The sequence below is a fragment of the Sebastes umbrosus genome, chromosome 4 (assembly GCF_015220745.1).
Source record: "Sebastes umbrosus isolate fSebUmb1 chromosome 4, fSebUmb1.pri, whole genome shotgun sequence".
Lineage (NCBI taxonomy): Eukaryota > Metazoa > Chordata > Actinopteri > Perciformes > Sebastidae > Sebastes > Sebastes umbrosus.
In genome coordinates this window covers 13,202,693-13,222,636 of record NC_051272.1, presented here as the reverse complement: position 1 = coordinate 13,222,636, position 19,944 = coordinate 13,202,693, and the positions used below count along the sequence as shown (strand labels likewise).

The window sequence follows — 19,944 nt, the reverse complement described above, 5'->3', positions numbered from 1 at the left end:
TTAAGTCAAAGAGTTGTCTCCATGGCACCGTTGTCATAGTGAAGTTGACAAGCACTAAGCAATCGGTGTTTGGGTTCAGTGCACATGCTCAGCTCCGGGGATCTGACCATAATACCCATAACCTGGTATAGAAAGACACGGCAGGATCGGGATAAATAAGGTAAAAATGATTCATCTATTCATTTTAAGTCCGTAACTGAACTGAACTCAAAGCAAGTCACTGATTTCATAAGTTCATATGCACTTGGTAGACATCTTGGGATTGTATAACAGGCTACTCTGGGTTGTATGATGTGTTCACTGGTTTTGGTGTAGCGTTGGTTGAAAATGTTTTTAATTAAGTGACTGCAGTAATTTTCACTGCTGTGTAGGCTTAATATTAGATGTAGTGTAAGTTACAGAAATTGCTACCAGTAGAATGATTCATGATTAACCTGCCTGTGACAAGTGTTTTATACCCTGAATAGCTATTTAATTCAGCTATATACATTCATGGTAAAATTAACAAAACTAAACTAAAATCTGTTTGACAATGGAATTAAAAAACAGTTTTTACTCAGTCAACCAGGACTGACGATTGCCACTTTAACAGCACCTAAGTAACATTAAAATCTCTCGCATAATACCCCCTCTTTAAGAGCTTGTTGCAAAGAGTCCCAGGCATGTGCAGCACATAATGTAAAGGAATATTCACCAAGCTTAGAGTGGACTCTGAACAAACACAAAGACCTATACAGACCTGTTAGTGATTCTAATGAGAGCTAGATTTCTAATTTAAAAGATATGTGTGTCAAGACACCCTGAGAAGGCAAGTATGCCGATACGCATTGATGTTATTTCATAATGTACTAGCCAATATTCATTAAAGGCCGTTCAATTTGCCTGGAATTTGTTTTTTGTTTTTTATGCCACAACATACCGATGAGCACTGGTGAGTGTAAGGGACACATTGTTCTTTTTCTTTGTTTTCTTCGCCAATTTATCAACATGCTTTTGGTCCCAATCCATCTCTCCCTCAGGGTAATGGCAAGCACCGAAGCTTGGGTTGGGACCTGGAGGCCCCACAAGCCAAGAGGGCCCATAGCTGCCCTCTACGGCAGTCCAGGGCCCAAGTATGCATTGCCTGGACTCACAGGTATAGCTATAATGGCCTCTTTTTCACCACCAACACCATCATTATTATCATTATTATTATTATTATTATTATTATTATAACTGATATTGTTTGTCCTTATCTCCTCTATAAAGGTATTTCTAAACATGACCCTACTAAATACAAAGCACCAATGTTCAGCTTTGGGGTACGTCATGACCACAGGTGTGAGAGCTTCCCTGGAACAAGCTACCTCATCCCCTCCAACATCACCAGAGTGGGCCGAGACGGCACTCCTGCATTTTCACTCTGCAGCCGTCCAAAGGAGCTAAAACTGTTCCAGGCCCCTGGACCAGGTCAGCAAAACCCCTTATGCATTAAGACAGTTTTTCTAAAAAGAAAGTCATAGTATGGTTTGTCGAAAAAAGTTAAAATAAGGTAAAAAGTAGAATAGTATGTAGGAAAAGTCATAGTACATTATGTTGAAAAAAGTAAAAAAAAAAAAAAAAAGTCATAGTATAGAATGTCATTTTTCTAAAAGCCCATGAAAATGAAATACTGCTGTTCTGAAATCTCAGACTATTTACTGAAGGCTGACAATATGCCACTTTCGGTCATGATGCACACTATTGTCATTTGAGTTTACCTGTCAGCAGTGTTTTTATGTAACTTTCTTTGGTGTTTCAGGCGAATACTCTCCAGAGCATTCAGGAAAGTCGATCTTCCGCTCTGCTCCTGCTTATTCTCTGTCTGGGAGGAGCAAAGAACTCAACAATATCCACACACCAGGTAATATATTGTATTTGGTGCCAACTTTATTTGAGCTGTGGTTTACAAAATGTCATGGAACATAGGATACAAACCTCCCTTGTCACTCATACTGCAGGTCCAGCCTCCTACTCTCTGCCCCCAGTGCTGGGGCACAACACTGTGGTGTCATCTACAGCTCGCTCCTACTCATTCTGTGGCCGCAGCAAAACTGGAAGCTTCGATGAAGACCTGAAGAAGGTTTATGAATGTCAAACAATTTCCTTAAGAGAATAAGAATTTAAAAAAATCTAGAAATCCTGTGATTTACCTGTTTTCAATACTTTTATTTACCCTCCAGACTCCTGGCCCTTCTGCCTACAGAGTTGTGGACCCTTGTCTTTATAGGCAAAAAGCTCCCCGGTTTAGCATGACAGGACGCAACTTCCCACCCGGTGAAACCACAAAGAAACCAGGTCCTGGTGCACACTATCCTGAGCAGGTAAGAAAACACATATTATATTTACTTGATCATCACAAAGGCCCCAAATTTTTAGTGTTTTGTTTCTTCACTGACATTTTTCCTCTTCCTAGGTGACCTTCACAAGAGCCAAAGCTCCAAGCTTCTCCTTTGGACTGCGTCACTCGGAATTCATCTCACCCCTCATTTTAGATGCGGCTGAATAATGTTACCTATGATCTCTGTTTTTAACTGGAAATTCACACAGGATAAAGCACAATAAAGCACAATAAAGCACAAAAAGGAAACTGCACAGGATTATTGAGACCAGATTTTTTTACCACATGTATTGACCCTATTGTATTAGTACTTTGCCACTTTGTCAGGGTTATGAACACTATCTGTGTTTGAAGTAAATTATACTGAATTTAAAAAGAGGGTTTCGTGAGTAACACGTGTCTGACATTTGTATTAAAGTAACATGACTTTTAAGAAAGTATTTTAAACAAAGTCTGAAAAATTCACACAGAAATTTGTTTTCCATTACATTTTTCGACATACTATACTATGAATTTTTTTAATGAAATTTTTCGACTTAATATACTATGAGATTTTTTTACAAAAATTTTCGACATACAATACTATGACTTTTTTTCATGAAATATTTCATCACACTATACTAAGACTTCTTTTCATGAAATGTTTCTATATACTATACTATGACTTATTTTTCCACGAAATTTTTTGACATACTACTATGACTTTTTTCAAGAAATTTTTCGACATAATAACCTATGACATTTTTTTCATGACATTTTTCGACATATTATACTATGACTTTTTTTCATGAAATATTTCAACATACTATACTATGATTTTTTTTTAATGAAATTTTTCAACATATTATTCTAGGACTTTTTTCGACAAACTATACTTACTTTTTTTCACAAAATTTTTCGACATACTATATTATGACTGTTTTTTTCAGTAAATGTTTCAACATGCTATTCTGACTTTTTTTACACTAAATGTTGCGACATACTTTACTATGACTTTTTTTTCATGAAATCGTATGCCGAAAAAAGTTATAATACAGTATGTTGAAAAAAACGTCATAGTTTAGTATGTAGAAAAAAGTCATAGTATGGTGTATCGAAAAAAGTGATAAAAAAGTTGAAATGTGGAGTTATTAATACAATACATCCTCATTTCACTAAAAAAAACGAAATAAGGTCACAGGGAGATGCCTCAGGAAGATAAATGGTTATGTCTCCAGTCTGATCTCGAGTGCATGGCTGATAGGTAGCCTATGTGGTTTGTTTACATGACGTAACAGAAGTGCATGCTATACTATGCCTTTTATTCATGTAATCTTTCGACATACTATACTATGACTTTTTTTCATGACATTTTTTTACAAACATTTTTGACATACAATACAGTGACTTTTTTTCATGAAATCTTTCGACATACTTTACTATGACTTTTGTTCAAGAATTTTTTCGACATATACTATGACTTTTTTAAAATAAATTTTCGACATACAATACTATGACTTTTCTTTCATGACATTTTTCTACCATAATGACATGGTTATTCATAATCAAAATTCGGTAAAATGTGTTAAAAACAAATTTTTATCTTACAGCTTATTCTTAAAAAGACATTAAAATAATTGTCACTCAATAAAGAAAATACCAAACTGTTAACTTTAATATCTGAACACAAAGATTAGTGCAGCTAATCAACAAACTTCTCCTTCTGATAGACAAACATATTTACTTTACTATGACTTTTGTTCAAGATTTTTTTCGACATAATATACTATGACATTTTTAAAATAAATTTTCGACATACTATACTATGACCTTTTTTCCACAAAATGTTTTGACATAATACACGATAACGTTTTCCGACATACTATAGTATGACTTTTTTTTCATGACATTCTTTTACAAAAATGTGCGACATACAATACTTTGACTTGTTTTTCATGAAATCTTTCGAGATACTATACTATGACTTTTTTTTACACAAAATGTTTGGACATACTTTACTATGCCTTTCATTCATGAAATCTTTCGACATACTATACTACGACTTTTGTTCAAGAATTTTTTCGACATAATATACTATGACTTTTTTTGCATGACATTTTTTGACATACTATATGATGACTTTTTCCGACATACTAAAAAAATGTCATGAAAAAAAGCATACAATATATTGTATGCTTTTTTTCATGACATTTTTTTACAAACATTTTTGACATACAATACAGTGACTTTTTTTTCATGAAATCTTTCGACATACTTTACTATGACTTTTGTTCAAGAATTTTTTCGACATAATATACTATGACTTTTTTAAAATAAATTTTCGACATACAATACTATTACTTTCTTTCATGAAATCTTTCTATATACTATACTATGACGTTTGTTCAAGAATTTTTTCGACATAATATACTATGACTTTTTTAAAATACATTTTCGACATACAATACTATGACTTTTCTTTCATGACATTTTTCTACCATAATGACATGGTAATTCATAATCAAAATTCGGTAAAATGTGTTAAAAACAAATTTTTATCTTACAGCTTATTCTTAAAAAGACATTAAAATAATTGTCACTCAATAAAGAAAATACCAAACTGTTAACTTTAATATCTGAACACAAAGATTAGTGCAGCTAATTAACAAACTTCTCCTTCTGATAGACAAACATATTTATTTTACTATGGCTTTTGTTCAAGATTTTTTTCGACATAATATACTATAACATTTTTAAAATAAATTTTCGACATAATATACTATGACTTTTTTTGCATGAAATTTTTTGACATACTATACGATGACTTTTTCCGACATACTAAAAAAATGTCATGAAAAAAAAGGCATACAATATATTGTATGCCTTTTTTTTCATGACATTTTTTTACAAACATTTTTGACATACAATACAGTGACTTTTTTTTCATGAAATCTTTCGACATACTTTACTATGACTTTTGTTCAAGAATTTTTTCTTTTTTCTTTTTTTTTAAATACATTTTCGACATACTATATTATGACTTTTTTAAAATAATTTTTCGACATACAATACTATTACTTTCTTTCATGAAATCTTTCTATATACTTTACTATGACGTTTGTTCAAGAATTTTTTCGACATAATATACTATGACATTTTTAAAAATAAATTCTCGACATACTATACTATGACTTTTCTTTCATGACATTTTTCTACCATAATGACATGGTAATTCATAATCAAAATTCGGTAAAATGTGTTAAAAACAAATTTATCTTACAGCTTATTCTTAAAAAGACATTAAAAAAAAATTGTCACTCAATAAAGAAAATACCTCACCAATTCTTGACAGGCACCTGTTAAGGACACCTTGGAGCCATGACGTCAGTGGTCCTTCAGGCGTCCCCCGTTGCATAGAAACCAGAAACCGTCGGCGACATCAAGAAACACACAAACCTTTAACGTTAATATCTGAACACAAAGATTAGTGAAAACTAACTCAACTTGTCCTTGTGATAGATAAACATATTGTACACCAGACGGACAGCAGACATCTGGACACGGACCGTTTATAACGTCGCTAAATACATGCTAACAAAGCTACTTCAGCTAGCCGAGTCGATGCCTCCTCCAGGGATTCAGGTTGTCAAGGTAACGGTTCACCTCCTCCAGGGCTTCAGGTTGTCAAGGTAACAACACAAATAAGAGCTTTAAAAGACAAATGTAATCAATGACTATTCTCAGTTCCAGCTAGCATCTGTTATATTGATATGAGGAGGACAGACGAAGCACACAAAGCTAGCTAGCTAACACTCATTACCAATAGACCATCTGATGCTATAGCTCCTCTAGGAGACTAAGATACTTTTCCACTTGCACTTGCTGGCTAATACATTCATCCTAGTCACACACATCCCAGATATAACGTTTAAAGTGAGACTAAGGATGGCTGGAGACGTCGGCTGCATCCCTGAACTGGACCAGAAGAAGTATGATTCAAACGAGCAGGTGAAGATCATCTGTCTGGGAGACAGTGCTGTTGGTAAATCTAAGTGAGTATCACAGGAAGAAAGCTTGTAGTAAGCTCCTTGTGGCTGTTTTGTGTTTTATAATATTTGTAACTTTCTTCAGCATATTATCTGTTATGTCCTGTCTAACATTGCATTACAGCCCATCTGCATTACAGCCCATCTGCACTATCTTAAGCTTAAAACATGCACTATCTGGATCTATCTGGATCTATCTTAAACTTAAAACATGCACCATCTGCACCATCTGCACCATCTGCACCATCTGCTCTATCTGCTCTATCTGCTCTATCTGCTCTATCTGCACTATCTGCACTATCTGCACTATCTGCACTATCTGCACTATCTGCACTATCTGCACTATCTGCACTATCTGCTCTATCTGCTCTATCTGCACTATCTGCACTATCTGCACTATCTGCACTATCTGCACTATCTGCACTATCTGCTCTATCTGCTCTATCTGCTCTATCTGCTCTATCTGCACTATCTGCACTATCTGCACTATCTGCTCTATCTGGATCTATCTGCACTATCTGCACTATCTTAAACTTAAAACATGCACCATCTGCACTATCTGCACTATCTGCACTATCTGGATCTATCTGCACTATCTTAAACTTAAAACATGCACTATCTGGATCTATCTGGATCTATCTGGATCTATCTGGAGCTATCTTAAACTTAAAACATGCACTATCTGCACTATCTGGATCTATCTGGATCTATCTGGAGCTATCTTAAACTTAAAACATGCACTATCTGCACTATCTGGATCTATCTGGATCTATCTGCACTACCTTAAACTTAAAACATGTAGTATCTGGACTATCTGTATCTATCTGCACTACCTGCAACCACCTCTCCTAACCACTGGTGCACTTTAAACTTGAAACTTACTTTACACTACATCCCATATACCATTTTATAGACTGCACATTTTACATCTATTTATTGTACAATACATTTTTTTTATTGACGGACGGTACACGCTATGTCCATTCACTATGTATATTCTGTATTTCTATTTATTGTTTAATAATCTTTTTGTACACCTGTACCTCTATATCTGAGCTTTGCTGCTTTGACACCTGAATTTCCCCCCGGGGATTAATAAAGGTTCATCTTATCTTATCTTATCTTATTATTGTTGCTTTCTCTCTCTCTCTCTCTCTTGTAGGCTGATGGAGAGGTTTCTCATGGACGAATAGTATCCTTTTTTCAGCTAAAATGAACCATATCTGTGTCAGTCATTTATGTAAGTCATATATTATATGGTCCATTACAGTGTGCATAGGAACATGCTGTTTAAGGCCAAGATGGCATGCCTCCAACACAGCAGACTGTCTGTCCTGAAAGCTTTAAGATCCTTAACTCTTTCTACAGTCGTCCCCAGCAGTTGTCAACCTACGCTTTGACTCTCTACAAACACACAGCCACTGTAGGAAACAAGACAGTAGCGGTCGGTATGTATTGTGCTAATAGCTTTTTGTTCTGCTCTCAGTGACCACTGGAAATCAATTTTTTACACAGTTGATAATCCTCTGTATGTAAAGCTTGAATCAGAAAGGATGGTTTTTGTTTTTTGATTCACAGATTTCTGGGACACCGCTGGTCAGGAGAGGTTTCAGAGCATGCATCCCTCATACTACCACAAAGCACACGCATGCATCATGGTAAAACACACTCTTGGTTTCAAGACAGGTGCCTTTCAGTAATAATCAAATCCTGTCCTCTCTCGCTTCCCGCCAGGACCATGCAGGGAGGTCGCACAACTAGTGACTATAAAAAGTATTCAGAAAAGTAGGGATGCACCGATACCGGATCAGATATCGGGCCGATACTGACTCAAATAGCTGGATCGGATATCAGTGACAATGGGGCCGATCTATTCAATTTAATTTTATGTTTGTATACTATTACTATATACATTATGTACTGGAATTTTAGTTCCTGTTTACGTTTTTGACCAATTTGTTGCTGCATTTAAAAGGTTTACACCTGAACTGTAATTCCTGTTGTTTCTGAAGATTTTTACCAAGTTGCTGGTGTATGATTTATTATTTTAATAATAAATAGCAATTCAGTAAATTTTTATCAATGTATTTGTTACATTTTGTTTTACAAAGTTAGGAAAGCAATGTTTAAATTAAGGCCTTACACGTAACAGAGTGACCCCAGTCACTTCCACACAGTGAGACATACAGCTTATTAATTAAACACTGGTATCGGCCGATACCCAAAGCCCAGGTATCACTATCGGTATCGGGACTGAAAAAGTTGGATCGGTGCATCCCTACAGAAAAGTATGGAATACATTATTTCAGATTGATTACTTAAACAACTGTTTCCATAAAAAGGTCCAAAATATGTGTTATTTACACGTATATATCATTGAGCAAGATCCACCTGTCTAGTGTATATTAAACTTGTTCCTTTGGCCTTGACGGGTTTATCTCTCGAAAATGTAGTTATGTTTTGGATTTGATGGCAAATCTCTCACAGAGAAGTCAACAAGGACATGTTAGATGACTGCTGAAATGCACCAGATAAACTGAGGAGGTGCCACTCTGTAACTGTCAGCAAATAAAGCTGAACTCTTTTGTTAACTCATCTTCTTTCTGTTAGGTTTTTGATGTTCAAAGGAAGATCACGTATAAGAATCTGGCCAGCTGGTATAAGGAGCTGAGAGAGTACAGACCGGAGATACCCTGTTGTGTGGTGGCCAACAAAATTGATGGTGAGTCTGACACTGCACACAACAATGAATATTCAGCTCTTATTGTATTAAATGTTAGTGTTACATCAGGATAATGTTGTTTTTTTCAGTTTGCACACATTGCCTATTTGCTCTATCCTTTTGATTAATTGTGTGACCAACACAATTTACTCTAGAATTACAGATGCGAACATGTTTGTTTTCTGTATCTGCAGCTGATTTGAAGGTCACGCAGAGGAGCTTTCACTTTGGGAAGAAGCAAGGACTCCCATTTTACTTTGTATCAGCGGCTGACGGGACTAATGTAGTTAAGGTTTGAACTTCTTCTTTATTCTCCTGCTTTTCCAAGTTCACTTCTTCATGCATTTCAAACTCATTAGTAGTTTTACTGTTGACTGAATGTACTAGGTTACAACAAGATGGACAGTGCTCATTTTATAAACCGAAGAATCAAATTAATTCACCCTATAATTCAGTTTAATCTAATAAATTGTCCAGACCACTTGAACTGCCCCTGTGTGTTGATGTTTCTGACTGTAACTGTCACAACAGATGTTCAGAGAGATGATCAAGAGAGCGGTGGACTACAAGCAAAACCCCAGCGACTTCATGGATGAGGTGTTGCAAGAATTAGAGGTACACCTCTCTGAATACCAAAACACAGTCTGATCACCGATGTGCTCGTCTTTTAAGCTGCTGTAATTTCATACAACCGTAGCTAAAGGAGGCTTAACATAAAAAGTGCTCATAATTGGTTTATAATCTGCCATCCTTTTAATAGAAGTCCTTCAGATGCTTACCAAGGTTATAATAGTTTTGAAGTTCCAATCAGTTTTTATTTAATTTTATGTTTTGTCTTTTCAGTTTCATTTTAGTTTAGTTGTAGTTAGTTTTCAGAGTATGTTTGCTAGCTTAAGTTTAGTTTCAGTTTTTCAAAAAGGTTTAGATATAGTTTATATATTTAGTTTTACTGTAGTTTTAGTTTGTTTTTGTTAGGGCCAGCTATAATGTCTCAGAAGTATGTAGCTATATATACATACAAAATAGTACACATGGTTGGAGAACTGTGTAGGAATGGCCATAATGTTTAATCTTGGAGCTACTTTAGTGTCCAATGTGGAGCAATTGAGCCACAGCACCATCTCCTGGTTCAGGAAGATGTCACACAACTTGACGGAAATTCCTGCGGTCTCATTTTTTCGGTAGTTATATATTACAGCTAAAAAAACAACCTAAAACTGAAATGAATTTACTTTCATTTTTATTAGTTTTTACCCGGGCAATATTATTTCAGTTTAGTTTTTCTTAAAGGATATCATTTTTATTTAGTTTCAGTGTACTAAGAATCTTTTTTACTGACTTGTTTTCATTTTAGTTTCTGTTTTTGTTGACTATATTAACCCGGAGATTTACTCAAAACCCATTCATTAACGCCAAAACAATTTAAATCACTTTTTTTGTTCATGTGGAAAATGCATGTACTAATTTACTATTTTGTCTTTGTTGCTGAAATGAGTTGTGTAAGTAAAAACATGTTTGTATTGATGTAATTCGTTGCACTTATCTTCTAGAACTTCGACCTGGAGAAGAAAGAAGATAATTCAGAAGCAGATGAAGACGGATTGAAAGCAGAGAGTCCCGAGTTGGACTGACGGATGTTTACAGATCCTCCAAACCGTCTTGTCATCTCATGGATAAGTTATCCTCCTCTGGGGTTGATGCTCTACAGGGACATTGTTTGTCTTTATGTCATTTTGGTGGTCTGCTTTTATACCATTGGATGGTAATTCTACCACTGGAGGTTGGCAGACAGTCTTTTAGTTAAGTCACTGCCCTCCTTCTGTCCAGCAACATTGGCAGGGAAATAAACCTGGTGGAATTATTAGGAATTGTGTTGTTTACCAAGTTTATTTAGCTGCTGTTTTAGATTTGTCATTCATACTTTGTTTAATAATATCTACTATAATAATAGTAGAAAATCCTACAATGAGTCTGTATGTGGTTTTTATTTTGTAATAAGAATGTGAAGCTTTGAAAACCAACTCACACAGAGTAAAGAGAACGTGTGATTATGAGCCGTATTTGCTGCTGTTCTCGATATCAGTGTGTAGTGTTGTGTGCAGTGCCAGCGGGGAGCTGCATCTGTCGGCTGCTTTTGTTGCATTCATTTTATGATGTAAAGTCTGTTTTCAGCACCCTTTAAATGAAAACTTAATGTACCATGTAACCAAAACTGTTATCATGTGTCTCTTTCCGACTTGCTGTGATCCAGCAGCAGTAGGCACAAGAGCAATAAGTAGTCAACTTCAGCACATTATATTAAGATACAACTGCCAGTCACGCACGAGTAGACATCAGCTGTATTGAACTTTTGGGAAATGAAATGCTCAGCCAGCTGTGTCTCCGTTCATATTAGCAGGAATGTTGCCATGAAGTACATTAAACCAGTTTTCTGGCAGAAGGCGACGCTCAATTTAACATCATTCAATTGTTTACATATGACGATTATGTTGTACACAGAAATCATGTATATATATTTTTTGTAATTATATTTGACTGTTTTGTGTGGCATTTACTCAAAATAAATCACACTGGAATTAGGGCTGTCAAAGTTAATGCAATAATGCATTCACGCAAATTCGTTTTGTTTTTTTTAAACTTACCACTAATTTCTTTAACGCATTAACTCAACCTACGATTTTTAGGTTGTAGCGGGCTCATTTTGAAAGCTAGAGTGAAGATACTGTTATCATATGAAACTAAAAAACCTTGTCCATGTCATACTAGCTTGTCGCAAAGGAGATTAAATAAGGCTCCAAATTTACGCTAAATTTTGGCGAGGAAAAACTGGCATGGCCATTTTCAAAGGGGTCCTTTGACCTCCAACCTCAAGATATGTGACTGAAAATGGGTTCTATGGGTACCCACGAGTCTCCCCTTTACAGACATGCCCACTTTATGATAATCACATGCAGTTTGAGGCAAGTCATAGTCAAGTCAGTACACTGACACACTGACATCTGTTGTTGCCTGTTGGGCTGCAGTTTGCCATGTTATGATTTGAGCATGTTTTTTTAATGCTAAATGCAGTACCTGTGAGGGTTTCTGGACAATATTTGTCATTATTACACGGCTGTGTTGAATACTCGATTCTGATTGGTCAATCACGTTTTTCTGCGGTCTATAGTTTCTCTGTAACAGACCGTTGCTATGGACGCAGCTCTGATGTCAGACTCTGGCAGACTGTTTTTGGGTCAAAATATTGATTTCTTCAGTAAGTAGCCGTGTGATAAGCGGGATAATGTACAGCTATCAGGTCATTGTTGTGAAAGAAACCCCTTCAGGGCGATGAGAGACCTGCAGCATCGCCCTGTTGGGGATTCTTTCACAACGATGACCGGCTTTGTTTTGTTAATTGATTTCCAATAATAAATATCTACATACATTTGCATAAAGCAACATATTTGTCCACTCCCATGTTGATAAGAGTATTAAATACTTGACAAATCTCCCTTTAAGGTACAACAGATACAAAACAAATGTGAGATTAATTTGTGATTAATCGTGATTAACTACGGACAATCACGCGATTAATCACAATTAATTATTCTAACTAACTGGAATATAATTTTTACTGCTGAGACACTGAATTAGCAGGAACAAGACTTTGATGCAGTTCATGTTTTAATTATAAATTTATTACATAATATAACAAACATATATCTCTGTGGTGGAGATATCCTGGGCAACATCTCAGATCTTGCCTCAACCTTCACTATCACCCTTACTCTGTTTGCATGAAGAATACTAGGTAGCTTCTGGTTAACTTTTATTACGACTAGAGCTTTCATGTATTAAAATGGAGGGTAGGAGGAAGGGGGGTTCTAATGCTATATGCGTCCAGAAGTCGCTGGGAGAAAAGTTGATTTGCCTGGAGAAGGGGAAGTTGACCTGTGTGAGACAAGGCTGAGGCGTTGCAGTGATACATCCACCATTCTAAACTTCACAGTGCAAACAAGGAGAAAACCAACAATGAAAGAAAAAAAACCCTTCGATGATAAGATCACTGGTTCCAGTGGGTGACCGGACACCAGTGGGTTTTTAAAAAGGTTACACTGCTCCCCCTACACTATTTAGATTGTGCTTTGTTGATTAGAAAATAAGACAAAGATAACCCTTCGCTCAACTTATTTGACCTAATGGTGTGTAAGTCCGTTACACGTTGTATTTTGCATCTGTATTCGTGCTAAACTTGCACAACCATCTGACCAAGTTATTCATTAATTCTTCTAACCAGGCCAGCCTGTGTGAGTCCAGACTGTACACGTTCACCTCTCGAGTGTTTCTATTTATATGGGAACAGTAAGCCAAGCTGGATAATAACCTTCATCACAGTAAAATCAAGCAATTGTGATACTTTGTCTCAAAATTTAAATAGAAATGTTAATGCAAAGCTCACAGGTAGATATACACAGGCTATTATATATATGTATGTATATTAATATAAACAATAGCCTGCTTCTTTACAAAATAATAACAGTGACTGTATTTCCACCTGTAGGAAACACAGAAGGATCTAACAAATGTCTGTAGTTCTCAAGATTTCCAGGAGATGGCACCATATTATTGAGTCTAACAGCTCAAGAATGCTGTAACTAAGATAGTCCTAAAGCAAAGACATAATATACAGTTAAAAGTTAAGTTATTTTTTGGCACATTTTTCCTTTGTGTTGTTTGTTCCTCACTGGATTCACCTCATATAGCATATCCAAAACTCAGAAACTGAAGGTCTGAAAAAGGAAAAAGGAGTGCTGCCAGACAGAGTGGAGGGTAAGGAGCGCGAATGCCATCTGGTAATATGGGCGTATACAAAACAGTGACACTGCATAAGCTGAACCTACACAGTTACAAGGTGAGTTATATCAAAATGTGACAATGGTTTTCGTTCAATACCCTGTGGTAATCTGTCTGTCTGTCTGTCTCTCCCTTTGGGGCAGAGCAGTCCACTTTGTGAAGACGTCACTCGGTACAAAACAAGAATGCAGAACAATGATGTTCGATCTATAGAAGATGGATGTGTGTGTGCATTTATCTTGTGTTTGTGTGTGTGTGTATGTATTGTGTGTGTGCGTGTGTTTGTGTGACACAGCCACTGCCGGGAATCTCTGATGGTAATACAGTAAGGCTATTAGTGGACTAGCTCCAAAGATGTAAACCCTAACAATCAACCACACACACTCTTTCACCGTCACGTGCATCTTCATCGTCTCTCTCTCAAACAAATACACACAAGAAATGGACACAAACAAGCATCTGCAAACACACACAGTCGTACACACACAGTCGCACACACACACATGGTGAAGAGGAACGACCACACAGAGAGATTCGGGGAATCCAGATGCACGCATGCGCTTGGACGATGGGTGGCTTTTATGTTAGCACCTTGTCACCTTGTTTTGTGCAAATCCTCCCCTAGTTCATAGTTCAGAGTTCAAAAGTTCAAGAGTTCATAGAAAGAATAAAATCTGCTCACCTTTTCCACAGGTGGTTAACTATGCATATATGCCAAACATTCATATATAGATCTATATACTTTTTGTTTTTCAAAAATTTATATGAAATCTATCATATATACATTGCTTGTGATTTTTTTTTTTTTTTAAAAAAGAACATTTTTGTTCCATTTTTACAAGTGTAAGTACGTTGAGAATGGACAGGATATTCATTTTTTTCTGTCTTTTTTTTCTTCTTCTGTCACTCTAAAATTCAAATGAGTGAAAGATTTAAGTATCATGTTCCACACGCTACAAAATCTACCCACAGTGTCCGAGGGTAACAAATCAACACAGAAAGAAAGAAAGAAAAAAAAAAAAGAATAGAAAAAGAACAATAAACACAAGAAGTCCAAAATGAGTCTGAGGACGTACTGTAACACTGGAGTCAGAAGTAAAATAATCAGTGAGGTCACAGTGAGGCAGTGAGTGCTATTCCTACAACCCAGATACGACGTTAGATTCACCACCCGTTTTTTTTTTTACAAACTGCTAGCATTAAAAGAAAAGACAGAAAAGATGCACACGACTTCTCGCCAAGTGGAGCTGCCTTGGCGTACTGACTGGATGCTGCTGATGTACGGAGGTTTTTTTTAGCGGTAATAGAGATTACCTGGCCGTCTGTTAGAGAAAAGCTGTGGATAAAATGCTTTTTGTTGTTGAATAAAACTCACTGTTTCTCACTGCCAGCAGAAGCTACTCATGAGTACAATTGCAGATTTTGTATTGTTAAAAGAAAATTCAGTTTTTTTTTTGTTTTGTTTTTACAACCTGGGTCTTATTTTTCCAGCTGCCACCGTTTATGATAATATTTTACTCACTAAAGTAAGTCGTAGAGATAGAGGGAAGCAGCGATGTTGCAAGACACTACCAGGTTGTAAAATACTGAATATTCTTTAAGACCTCACAGAGGCGTTCCCATCCCCACAGCCTGATAAACTACAGACACAGCTCCTACAGTGGCATTTCAGAAGGGCACAGACTTTATGTCTAGCTCTTTTTAAGCCCGTGTGTGACAAGTTGTTGTTGGTTATACTCCAGGTAAAAGTAGGTTTTTAAGGAAAACAGTTTAAGCTTAATTTGGCCAGGTTCACACACTTACGATTAATGAAATCTGAAAGAGATTACTGCCATCCTCCGTGATCATTTCTTTCTCTACTGTTGACGAGAAACATCCCAGTGTCTTGAGAAGCGTCATCAGGGGGTCACAGGGATGGAAATTTTTACTAGCCGTCTAACATTTTTCAGACTGTGGTGGTGTTAAATTGTCCTCACAGGTAAGAGAATTGAAATGGATAGTAATAAAACAACAACCTCTCCGCATGCTAGTGCCCCAAACTTCCATCCCTGAGTGATAAAAAGGCAAAAGATGAAGAGCCCCTTTTACCAATTAGCCGTCTCAGTGCGTGGTCCTTACTGTGTGTTGTTGAGGATGAACCACGCCAGTGAGATCTGTAGCTGTAGCAGTAGGGATGGGTGTCAGCTGGGGTCTCAGCCTCACATTACGGGATGCCCTTTAGTATGAAGGAAGACCGTAAGAAAATAAAAACAAACATCAAACTCTCTGTCCAAGACATGATGCAACTTGTCATGCTACGGTTCAAGAAAGGGTGACCATAAGGAAAGTTGTATACCTATGACAAAAACTTTTTCATTTCCATATCTATATCTATATACTTTTTTTAAAATTTCAAATATATATTTATATATATATATATATGTATATAATTGGTAGAAATGAGTAAACTATTGGTGGAATAAAGATTTTCTCTCTGCCTTCTATACTAAAAACCAAAAACAGGCGCAGATTAATTTATTACATTTCCTCTTTGCAACATTGTCTTTTCTTCTGAAAGCTATATTTAGATACATATATTATATTATATAATACCTATATATAATATTCCCTTTGGAAAACCAAAAAATTGATTATGAAAAAAGCCACGAGTGTTGGTTAAACATTCTCCAAATATAATAGATAGCACAGTCTGGGTACCAAGGCGGAGAGGTTTTCTCCCGTGGTTTACTTGGTGGAGCTCCACCTCTGGGCTCGAAAGTCTTAGGTTTAAAAACAACAGCAGGTATAGAGAAGACACGACTTTTCCGAGCGGTGTCAGCACTATCCATAGTCCTGTGTTCATCATTGTTGATCTCTGTATAAATATTTTGAAAGGCAACTGAGCTTTCTGTTTGGAACGAAATATTCTTCCTCGTCCTCCTTTACTCAAACTGCAAAAGGCTTTTCAGAGGCCTAATAGATGGAGGGATAGAGGTAGAGAGGAGAGGAGGGAACAGTGAGAGAGAGAGAGAAAGTGTGGGTGTTACAACTGAAGCTTTCACAAATCAAAAGTTTTAATTGGAGCTCATGCGATTCTCCTCGGCAAAGAACGACCAGAGCCCATGTTGAGGTCTGATCTAATTGGCTGCAGGCAAGGAGGTGGGCAGACGCTAAGGGCCGAGTAGAATGTGTTGACTCCTCCTCTTCAGTGCAGTGCCAGGTGCGGGGTGTTAATGCAGAACGGGAACGTAAAGGTACACAGGTAAACATTTGTGATGCGGAACATGAAAGCAGCCGGAGTAAAAGAGGAGCGGCCTCTATCTTTTTCTCTTCCATCAACTTTGCCCGTTCTGCCTTCGTCTTCCTTCTCCGTCTGTTGCTGTGTCTCAGGGCAGGGGTCAGCTCTCTAGCAGCATTTTCAGTGCTCGTTCGATGTTCATGCGGTGTCCGACTCGCGTCACTCCCAGCTCCGCAAAGTCCTCCTTAGTTAGAGCCGGGAGGTGAGAGCCTTCGATCTCGTGTTGCTGAAACCCCGCTCTGTGCTCCCCCAGATTGATGCTCTCCAGCCAGTCTCCGACGTCGTACTTATTCCAGAGGTGGAGGGGTTTCTGGTGGAAGGGCCGCAGGGCTAAAAGTGGCGACCCCAGCCCGGGGGAGTGGGAAGGTGATGGGGACGGGGAGCGAGAGCGGGACCGGGCGCTGGAGCTCCTCATTACAAAGCGGACCTCTTTAGGCTCCTGGGGTAGGCTGAGGCTGGAGGATTTGAGGATGGTTTGTGGTGGTGTAGTCGGAGAGGTCGGTAGGCCGAAGCCTGAGAATCGTCCGAGAGGGTCCCGATCAGGTGAACCTGGGCTTTGGGTGCGTCGGGTGACGGGGTAACGGCTGCCGGGGCGGATGGTGAATGTGGTGCCATAACTTCTCTGAGAAATGGTGTGGAGCTCGCCTAGGCTGCTGAAAAGTCTGGAGGAGACAGACAGAGACAGAGAGAGAGGGGTTCAGGAATGTTAACGGAGGAGATGAAGGTGAACATAAAAGTGAAAATAAAGAAGAAGGAAAGGAGACCAAGCTTTGGGTTATATGTATTAACCGCTGTACGTTCTTCTAAAGTTTAAGTTAGTGTAGGCTTGAGGTTAATGGCAAGCTAGTCTCACATCACAGCAACATCAAAGCAGCAAACTGAACTCATCGGTTTCTGAGATTATTTACAGTTTTGGATTAAAATCTGTTTACTACTCAATCATGAATATGTCACAGAGGACTCGCATCACCGTTTCAAGTAAAACAACTATAAAAGGGAATATTCGGCAGCATTTGAGAATAAGTTTTCACTAATACTCCGTCTGACCATTACTGAAAGTCTGTTTCATCTGATAAATTGAATCAAAAGCTACTTCCTGTTAAGGCATACGACCTGCTTCCCTGAAGCTTCACTGTGACCCACAAACAGCAAAAGGTTTAGAATTAGATTAATCAAACAGATTTAGTGTTTCACATTGAAACTGCAGATAGCACTAACCTGAAAGCACTGAATTCAGTACAGTACAAACATGCACACAGACACACATTCACTTACATTTAGACACAGCAGTCAGTTGTACATTACTTCTCAATGAAAATTACGTACAGTTAAATTGCCATTTTCTTTTTAATATTAGTGTATAAAGACAACAGGTGACATTAATCACGTCTATTAAAGGTACACAAAGCAGCATCTTTTTCCAAAAGCTTAGCTTCATTTAATCAAGCAAATGCGTATTTACTCTGAAGTGCAGCTAACACTTCATTCAATGCAGTAAGTCAACCATTTTTGGGAATCTCAGTGGCCAACCAACCCAATCTTACCATCTGCGGCATGAAGAGGTACTAACAGATTGTACAAGCACAATCTGGCAATAATTCTTAACCAGTAAGAATCTGATCCAGTATCACCGCACCCTCTTTTAAAAAACATAATAGCATCAATTTGTGAAACAGTCTAAAAGCGGCTAATTAGTATACTACTGATCTAATGGAGATGAAAAGATGGTTAGAAAGGAGAAGAGGTGATGGATTAGCGATTAAGTCTAACATGAAAGATTTGTCTGGCTCGGTGCAAGCAGGGAGAAGCAGAAGAAAAGAGAGGCCTAGATGTGGTGAGAGTCGGTGCAATGGTGTCTGTTTCATTCATGCATGTTAGTGAGTGTCTGGTGTACAGGTGTGGCACATGTTCTCCCTCTACTGCGTGTGTTTGGAGACTAAAGAGTGTAATGAAACAAAGGTAGCTATAGGCAGCGCACAGGCTGGAAAAAAAAATGATCAGACTACAGGGAGCCGACGGATATGAGATGAGCTCCATGCGCACTTACACAGTCGTCCTGCCCTCCTGGGCGCACAGTCAGTTCTAGACCAATCAGATCAGAGCAGCAGGGCGGAGCATGCAAGGTGAGCAGAGAGAGAGCAATGGGAGAGAATGTTAGCATCACTCCATGAGACGCAGCCTGCCAACCAGACGTATAGTCCGCTTCAGCCGGCTCTGCTGTCTTTGACACGCCTCGTGTGTGTACGAGTGTTGAGTACATGAATGTACTTATGTGTGTGTGTGCATGTTACTGATGTATAAGCATGGCAAAGACAGCAGAGTAGGCTTCAGCACTGGAAGGTCTGACCAGTGGGCTACATGAGAGAGAAATGAGCACACTATTCACATATCAAACACTGCACAAACAAAAGAAAAACAAACAAACAAATAAAAGGCGGGCACATGTCCCTTGACTTTTGTGGTTGCTTTTATTCTGAAATGATGGACTAAAAGAACTATTCTTGTTGGCAAACACACATTTATATATATAAAAAGTGCAAGTCGTAGTTATTAATTTACATTCGTATGTGCTGTATATATGTGTGTTTAATAATCAAGAACTACAAATTGCAAATATATTATTATATATAAATATTCTGCTCTGTTTTAGTGTGGTTTAAGAAACCTACAGTGTCCAATAAGCAAGACAGTCAGGGACCATGGCCATCCTCAACACAATCACTGAAAA

General features: G+C 37.6%; 3 protein-coding genes and 1 long non-coding RNA gene across 15 annotated transcripts in view; 2 read left to right on the top strand and 2 right to left on the bottom strand.

Moving 5' to 3' along the window:
* The first annotated feature begins 38 nt into the window (after window positions 1-38).
* On the top strand, window positions 39-2,608 carry odf3b (outer dense fiber of sperm tails 3B). Its single transcript, XM_037768544.1, has 7 exons — window positions 39-160; window positions 1,020-1,135; window positions 1,249-1,449; window positions 1,781-1,882; window positions 1,980-2,101; window positions 2,202-2,342; window positions 2,435-2,608. The coding sequence occupies exons 2-7, from the start codon at window positions 1,024-1,026 to the stop codon at window positions 2,525-2,527; spliced, it is 771 nt and encodes a 256-aa protein (XP_037624472.1). The 5' UTR covers window positions 39-160; window positions 1,020-1,023; the 3' UTR covers window positions 2,528-2,608.
* Window positions 1,661-5,815, bottom strand: LOC119487560. 3 transcript variants are annotated; one of them, XR_005206724.1, is made up of 5 exons: window positions 5,678-5,815; window positions 2,418-2,552; window positions 2,172-2,334; window positions 1,957-2,092; window positions 1,661-1,843 (listed from the first exon to the last, which is right to left on the bottom strand). It is a non-coding gene; the product is annotated as an uncharacterized LOC119487560 (long non-coding RNA). The 3 variants fall into 3 exon arrangements; XR_005206723.1 differs by lacking the exon at window positions 1,661-1,843 and having other exon boundaries at window positions 1,887-2,092; XR_005206725.1 differs by lacking the exon at window positions 1,661-1,843 and having other exon boundaries at window positions 1,887-2,092; window positions 5,673-5,803.
* On the top strand, window positions 5,789-10,974 carry rabl2 (RAB, member of RAS oncogene family-like 2). Of its 2 annotated transcripts, XM_037768545.1 has the most exons (9): window positions 5,789-6,027; window positions 6,243-6,390; window positions 7,547-7,576; window positions 7,753-7,832; window positions 7,963-8,042; window positions 8,995-9,106; window positions 9,301-9,398; window positions 9,638-9,721; window positions 10,657-10,974. In XM_037768545.1, exons 2-9 carry the CDS (start codon window positions 6,284-6,286, stop codon window positions 10,735-10,737), a joined length of 672 nt encoding a protein of 223 aa, XP_037624473.1. In that variant the 5' UTR covers window positions 5,789-6,027; window positions 6,243-6,283; the 3' UTR covers window positions 10,738-10,974. The 2 variants fall into 2 exon arrangements, with proteins under 2 accessions (XP_037624473.1, XP_037624474.1); XM_037768546.1 differs by lacking the exon at window positions 6,243-6,390 and having other exon boundaries at window positions 5,896-6,027.
* Window positions 10,975-12,751: 1,777 nt separating this feature from the next.
* Window positions 12,752-19,944, bottom strand: part of shank3a (SH3 and multiple ankyrin repeat domains 3a) — a 211,121-nt gene continuing 203,928 nt past the window's right edge. For 7 of the 9 annotated variants that reach the window (XM_037766242.1, XM_037766244.1, XM_037766245.1 and 4 more), the window contains one exon: window positions 12,752-17,878. In XM_037766242.1, the coding sequence (XP_037622170.1) occupies window positions 17,317-17,878 (562 nt within the window). In that variant the 3' untranslated portion in view covers window positions 12,752-17,316. Of the gene's footprint in view, window positions 17,879-19,263; window positions 19,299-19,885; window positions 19,938-19,944 lie in introns of all 9 variants that reach the window. The other 2 variants (XR_005206500.1, XM_037766247.1) reach the window with 2 other exon arrangements.

Bases quoted from the DNA above. Each gene is read 5' to 3' on its own strand.
- odf3b (XM_037768544.1), top strand. From the start codon at position 1,024: ATGGCAAGCACCGAAGCTTGGGTTGGGACCTGGAGGCCCCACAAGCCA. The intron at 1,136-1,248 runs GTATAGCTATAA...TCCTCTATAAAG, and splicing joins TGCATTGCCTGGACTCACAG to GTATTTCTAAACATGACCCT. The intron at 1,883-1,979 runs GTAATATATTGT...CTCATACTGCAG, and splicing joins CAACAATATCCACACACCAG to GTCCAGCCTCCTACTCTCTG.
- rabl2 (XM_037768545.1), top strand. From the start codon at position 6,284: ATGGCTGGAGACGTCGGCTGCATCCCTGAACTGGACCAGAAGAAGTAT. The intron at 7,577-7,752 runs GTATCCTTTTTT...CTCTTTCTACAG, and splicing joins AGGTTTCTCATGGACGAATA to TCGTCCCCAGCAGTTGTCAA. The intron at 9,399-9,637 runs GTTTGAACTTCT...CTGTCACAACAG, and splicing joins ACGGGACTAATGTAGTTAAG to ATGTTCAGAGAGATGATCAA.